General features: G+C 46.9%; 1 protein-coding gene across 1 annotated transcript in view; it reads left to right on the top strand.

Annotated features, from left to right (window-relative positions):
- kif13a (kinesin family member 13A) overlaps positions 1-7,500 on the top strand; it is a 56,076-nt gene that overhangs the window by 38,199 nt on the left and 10,377 nt on the right. Inside the window, 5 exon segments of the mRNA XM_031575973.2 lie at positions 2,527-2,700; positions 3,012-3,163; positions 4,345-4,477; positions 4,617-4,763; positions 5,370-5,399. Coding sequence (XP_031431833.1) covers positions 2,527-2,700; positions 3,012-3,163; positions 4,345-4,477; positions 4,617-4,763; positions 5,370-5,399 — 636 coding nt within the window.

The raw sequence follows: 7,500 nt of genomic DNA, 5'->3' as shown, positions 1-7,500 counted from the left end.
GCCTTTTGGGACGTTTTGTTCAACATTGATACAGTATGTTAAGCTCCTGGCAACTTGATGGCGTTTGCTATCGCTAGCTAGGATAGCTCAGCGAGCAATTTTACAGACGGTAACATTAACATTTTGACGGTAACATTAACATTTTGATTTTATCATTAACACATTTGTTGGAGAGACTAGTTATGTACTTGTATAGGTAATAATACTAGTTGTCATGAACCATAACTGTTTGGGGATGTTCTCTCAACTAGATAGTTAGTTATCATACCTAGCGATAGCGTAGTTCGCTAGATAGCTAGCTGCAAGCAGCTTCATGTACTTTGCAGTAGACATATATGTGTTTCTCGATATATTGAGTTGGGAGTGGGGTCTCCCACACTGTTTAATCAACAGCAGGCACCTTTCCTCCTGTGTTTTGGGCTTTGGAAATGCGGAAAAAAACGATGCGTCCCTCTAATCTCTCAGGGTATCGTGTGTCAGACCTACAAGTCCCGTAGGCACACTGTTTCACCATGCTGCTCAGACCTCAAAGTTGTCGGACCCTCTTCTCTTAGTAGCGGTTGCTAAGGTATGATTGGACGAGGGCCATTCTAGGGAGGATTGTTTTTCCCCAATATTGCGATTGCGATTTAATATGCGATTTTTAAAATTTTAGCCTATTTTCTTTCCTAACAAAACTTAATGAATGATTTCAACATGACCAACACAATATTAGATACATTTAGTGTAAAACATTCTTTCCCACATTTTACATTTTTATTTAACTGCTCATTACAGAAACAAGAACAACAAATCGGTGGCTTTGCCACTGTGCATTTAAGTAATTTAAACAAAGTCATTGTAAGTATAAACTAGTGCTGTCAAACGATTAAAATATTTAATCGCGATTAATCGCATTTATGTCATAGTTAACTCAAAATTAATCGCGATTAATCGCAAATTTTTATCTATTCTAAATGTCCCTTCGTTTATTTATTTTTTCCATCTTTTTATTTTTATTTGAATGCCCTTATCAACATGGAAAAGTTGATTGGCTTGCTTTATGCAAAATGTTTATTTTATTGAAAACCCAATATTGCCAAACAGGGCGGTACAAAATAAAATTATAAAGTGCACATTTCAGGTAAACAAGGACTCAGCCTATAGTGCAGTTTAAACCATGGCTTAATATTTTCTTTTTTTCAAGTTTGCTGGGAACATAGCAGTCAGGCCTCTTATTTCAGAAACATTGAACCGTAACAGTTAGGTTACCAATAAAAGGTAAGCCTACTACTTCTTTGCTTTCAGCCAGCTGCCTGTTGACATTTTCAGACAACAGTGAAGCTCGCTTCTTTTGCACAACACAACTTTTAAAAGTAAACTTTCCATTCAGAAGCTTTTTATCATCCATTTCGCGGTATCGCGCTCACCATTCACTCAAACCGTAACGTTCGCCTACTACACAGTTTGCGAGGCCAAAAAGAATGTTTATCTAAAAAAAAAAAAAAAATTATAAAAAAAATTCGCGTTAATCTCGCGATAAAAAAATGAACGGCGTTAAAATGGGTTTGCGTTAACGCCGTTAATAACGCGTTAAACTGACAGCACTAGTATAAACACAAGGCATGCACTTTTTAAACACTGTTTTTTATTTATTTATCTTACATTTACATTTACATTTAGTCATTTAGCAGACGCTTTTGTCCAAAGCGACGTACAAGGGAGAGTCAAGCTAAGAGCAATAAAAAGCATGGTGTAACAATAAATACTACTTTATCTTTTAGACCACGTTGGTGAGTTCCCGCCTTGACTACTGCAACGCCCTCCTAACGGGGCCTGCTGGCTTGCGTGGTGAAACCACTACAGATGATCCAGAACGCGGCGGCGCGTCTGGTGTTCAACCAACCGAAAAGGGCACACGTCACCCCGCTACTCATTGAGCTCCACTGGCTGCCAGTAGCTGCTCGCATTAAGTTCAAGTCACTTATGCTTGCCTACAGAGTGCTTGCGGGTTCTGCTCCCACCTACCTAAATGCTCTTGTAAGGGCAAATGTTACACCCAGGACGCTGCGCTCGTCTAGTGAGCGTCGTTTGGCACTGCCGTCTGTGCAAGTACGGCAGTCCAGACTATTCTCATTTGTAGTTCCACGTTGGTGGAATGAACTACCTAGTACTACCAGAGCAGGGGCGTCCCTCTCTACCTTCAAGAAGCTTTTGAAGACCCAACTCTTCAGAGAGCACCTCCCTTCCTAACTGGCACCTGACTAGCGCTTAACTTGCACTTCAGCAGTTACATTCCTGCACTTCTTTTTCCTTTTTTCTAGGTTGTTGTTTTCTAATTCTCATGTAAAGTAGTATTTATTGTTACACCATGTTTTTTATTGCTGTTAGCTTGACTGTTCTCTCCCTTGTACGTCGCTTTGGACAAAAGCGTCTGCTAAATGACTAAATGTAAATCTAAATGTAAATGTAATCGCGGACGTTGCGGTTAGAAAATCACACACACACACACACACACACACACTCCTAACCCCCTCTCCCCCTCAGGTGTGTATCCGTGAGGCCACAGGCCTCCCCCCCAGCCTCTCCAACTTCGTCTTCTGTCAGTACGGCTTCTGGGGGCAGGCGGAGCCAGCTGTAGCCCCGCCCATGGTCAGTCCAGACACGCCCACCCATCGCCCTGGCGACGGCCCGTTTACTGTACGCTTCGACCACTGCAAGGTGAGCGATGCTGGTTACCATAGTAACCTGCGCTACGCGTGGTGGACTCCCATGATTTACTTACTGTTGACATAGCTCTTTAATATGTGTGTGGATGTGTGTGTGTGTGTGTGTGTGTGTGGATGTGTGTGTGTGTGTGTGTGTGTGTGTGGATGTGTGTGTGTGTGTGTGTGTGTGTGTGTGTGTATGTGTGGGTGTGGGCGTGTGTGAGTGAATGCATGCGTGTGTCTGCCTGTTTCTGTGTATGTTTTTATTTATATATATGTAATATGTGTGTGTGTGTGTGTGTGTGTGTGTGTGTGTGTGTGCAGGACTACGTGGTGCATGTGACTGAGGAGTTTGTGGAGTTCATCTGTGAGGGCGCTCTGGCCATAGAGGTTTGGGGGCATCGCTGTGCAGGAAACGGCTCCCCCCGCTGGCAGCCCAGTGCACTGCAGGCCAAGACACGCACACTGCAGGACAGGTATACTCTCTCACACACACACACACACACACACACACACACCACACACACACACACACAACACACACACACACTGCAGGACAGGTATACTCCCTCTCTCTCTCACACACACACACACACACACACACACACACACATACACACACTGCAGGACAGGTATACTCTCACACACACACACACACACTGCAGGACAGGTATACTCTCACACACACACACACACACACACACACACACACACTGCAGGACAGGTATACTCTCACACACACACACCACACACACACACACACACACACACACACACACACACACACACACACACACACTGCAGGACAGGTATACTCCCTCTCTCACACACACACACACGCACACTGCAGGACAGGTATACTCTCACACACACACACACACACACACACACACACACACACACACACTGCAGGACAGGTATACTCTCTCTCTCTCTCTCACACACACACACACACACACTGCAGGACAGGTATACTCTCTCTCTCTCACACACACACACACACACTGCAGGACAGGTATACTCTCTCTCTCTCACACACACACACACACACACACACTGCAGGACAGGTATACTCTCTCTCTCACACACACACACACACACACACTGCAGGACAGGTATACTCTCTCTCTTTCACACACACACACACACACACACACACACACACACACACACACACACTGCAGGACAGGTATACTCCCTTTCTCACACACACACACACACACACACACACTGCAGGACAGGTATACTCTCTCTCTCTCTCACACACACACACTGCAGGACAGGTATACTCTCTCTCTCACACACACACACACACACACACACACACACACACACACTGCAGGACAGGTATACTCTCTCTCTCACACACACACACACACACACACACACACACACACACACACTGCAGGACAGGTATACTCTCTCTCTCACACACACTCACACACACGCACAGACACACGCACACTGCAGGACAGGTATACTCTCACACACACACGCGCACACACACAGGTGCACACATACACATTTATTCAGTTTTATATGTTATGTACATCTTTGTGTTTGTATTTGTTTTATTTCTTTGTGTGTGTGTGTGTCTGTGTGTGTCTGTGTGTGTGTGCGTGTGTGTGTGGTGTGTGTGTGTGTGTGTGTGTGTTAGGTGGAGTGAGGTGTCTAGGCAGCTGGAGCTGTGGGTTTCCATCCAGGAGCTGAATGAACAGGGGGAGTATTCTGCTGTAGAGCTGAGCCCTGCCAAGGACGTCAACACTGGGGGCGTCTTCCAGCTGCGACAGGTGAGCTGTGTGTGTGTGTGTCTGTGTGTGTGTGTGTGTGTCTCTGTCTGTGTCTGTGTGTGTGTGAGACAGTATAGCATGAGTCAGAGAGTCTCACATCACTATTGTGTGTGTGTGTGTGTGTTGTGTGTGTGTGTAGGGTCACTCTCGCAGGCTGCTGGTGTGTGTGCGGCCGGTGCAGTTCTCCGGAACGCTGCCCCTGCTGGTGGAGGCGCTCCTGTCCGTGTCCGTCGGGTGTGTGTCCGTGCGCTCCACCAAACTACAGCGCCCTCTCGACAGCTACCAGGTCAGGACACACACACACACACTGTCATGCCCGGCTCACAGGCATGCCAAATAACAGAGAGTCACACAGGATTTAACGCCAAACAGTATGATTTTATTTAGCGACTAGGGTTATATTACCAGGCCAGACTACGGTGAGATGGGGCAGTCAGTGAGTCAGTAAGGTTGTCGTGTATGTATGCATGCTAGGGCAGTAGATGGAATGTTGTATCTCAGTAGGTACGGAGCGATGAGCATTGCCCAAGACGAGCAGTAGGGAGCAAGGCTTCCACGCGATCTCTCTCTCTCTCTGAATCTCCCATGAAATCCGTGGGCGGTGCTCTTATAGTAGCAGACCCAGGTGTTCCCAATAACGAACGAGCTGGCCACACCTGCGGGGCATCTGTAATACAAAGACAAGTAGCTCTCCCAGCCACCAGAAGAGGCGGGGTCGTCACACACACACACACAGGTGTGTGTGAGAGCAGTCTAAAATGTCTGACTGTGTGTGTGTGTATTTGTGTGTGTGTGTGTGTGTGTGTGTGTGTATATTTGTGTGTGTGTGTGTGTGTGTCTGTGTGTGTTGTGTGGTGTGTGTGTGTGTATATATGTTCTCTCCTGGATGCAGGAGGAAGATGGAGAGGTGGATAGTTATCAGGTACTGCGTGCTGCTGGCATGAGCTTACAGATAGGGGGCGCTGCAGAGCACTGCTGGCTGTGTGAAGCAGAACACTAAAGCCCCTCCCCCCCATCCTGCATGTTCACATGCCCTCTCTCTCTCCACAGATAGGGGGCGCTGCAGAGTGAACTTGCCCTTATTCACCAGACCTCTCGTTGCCAAGCTAGCATGGCCCTCTGCTGAGCCTGAGCTCTGTAAAAGGACTGCGGTTGTTATCCGATGTAATTAAGATCACGGCGGTCGTTATCCGATGTAATTAAGATCACGGCGGTCGTTATCCGATGTAATTAAAATCACTGCGGTCGTTATCCCAGGTAATTTAAATCACTGCGGTCGTTATCCCAGGTAATTAAAATCACGGCGGTCGTTATCCGATGTAATTAAAATCACTGCGGTCGTTATCCGATGTAATTAAAATCACTGCGGTCGTTATCCCAGGTAATTTAAATCACTGCGGCCGTTATCCCAGGTAATTAAAATCACGGCGGTCGTTATCCCAGGTAATTTAAATCACTGCGGTCGTTATCCCAGGTAATTAAAATCACTGCGGTCGTTATCCCAGGTAATTAAAATCACTGCGGTCGTTATCCGATGTAATTAAAATCACTGCGGTCGTTATCCCAGGTAATTAAAATCACTGCGGTCGTTATCCCAGGTAATTAAAATCACTGCGGTCGTTATCCGATGTAATTAAAATCACTGCGGTCGTTATCCCAGGTAATTAAAATCACTGCAGTCGTTATCCCAGGTAATTAAAATCACGGCGGTCGTTATCCGATGTAATTCAAATCACTGCGGTCGTTATCCGATGTAATTAAGATCACTGCGGTCGTTATCCGATGTAATTAAAATGACTGCGGTCGTTATCCGATGTAATTAAAATGACTGCGATCGATATCCCAGGTAATTAAAATCACGGCGGTCGTTATCCGATGTAATTAAGATCACGGTGGTCGTTATTCCAGGTAATTAAAATCACTGCGGTCGTTATCCGATGTAATTAAAATCACTGCGGTCGTTATCCCAGGTAATTAAAATCACTGCGGTCGTTATCCCAGGTAATTAATTATGCATTAAGAAGGGTAGTTCTAGAGTTTATAATGTTGATGGCAGACTGTCATGTGAGAGAAGCTTTGTGCTCCAGAATGGAAACACACACACACACACACACACGCACACGCACACAAGTACACACACACACACACACACATACGCACACAAGTACACACACACACACACACACACACACACACACACACACACACACACACATACACACACACACACACACATACGCACACAAGTACACACACACACACACATACGCACACAAGTGCACGCACACACGCACACACACACGCACGCACGCACGTACACGCACGCACGCACACACACACACACACACACTCATAAACACAATGCCAACCCCTCACCAACATGGCTAACCCCGCCCAGCTCACACATGTCTGCATGAGGCACGAGCCAATCGCATGAGGCGCCACGGGTCACGTGATGCATTAATGAAAGCTGGGGGAGGGGCTTGTGTGCGACAGAGGGAGGGAGATACTGGGAGTGTGTGTGTCAGCATGTGTGTGTGTGTGAGTTAGTGTGTGAGTGTGTGCATGCATGTTTGTGAGTGTGTGTGTGTGTTTTATGTGTGTGTGTACAAGAGGAGCGTCTGGATCTGAGTGTCTCGGTTTAACGGAGTGGAGTGTTCAGGGTCTCCATGGAGACGCTGCTGTGGAGAGGTAGTGTTCAGCGTCTCCATGGAGACGCTGCTGTGGAGAGGTAGTGTTCAGGGTCTCCATGGAGACGCCGCTGTGGAGAGGTAGTGTTCAGCGTCTCCATGGAGACGCTGCTGTGGAGAGGTAGTGTTCAGCGTCTCCATGGAGACGCTGCTGTGGAGAGGTAGTGTTCAGGGTCTCCATGGAGACGCCGCTGTGGAGAGGTAGTGTTCAGCGTCTCCATGGAGACGCCGCTGTGGAGAGGTATCCTCCAAGTGGGTACTCTCCGCACAGACAGATGAGGTGTGTGTGTGTGTGTGTGTGTGTGTGTGTGTGTGTGTGTAGTCTCTGTCATG

This window comes from Clupea harengus, chromosome 11 (assembly GCF_900700415.2).
Source record: "Clupea harengus chromosome 11, Ch_v2.0.2, whole genome shotgun sequence".
In the NCBI taxonomy this organism is placed as follows: domain Eukaryota; kingdom Metazoa; phylum Chordata; class Actinopteri; order Clupeiformes; family Clupeidae; genus Clupea; species Clupea harengus.
Note: the sequence above shows the minus strand (reverse complement) of the source record. Positions and strands in the feature narration are given on the sequence as shown.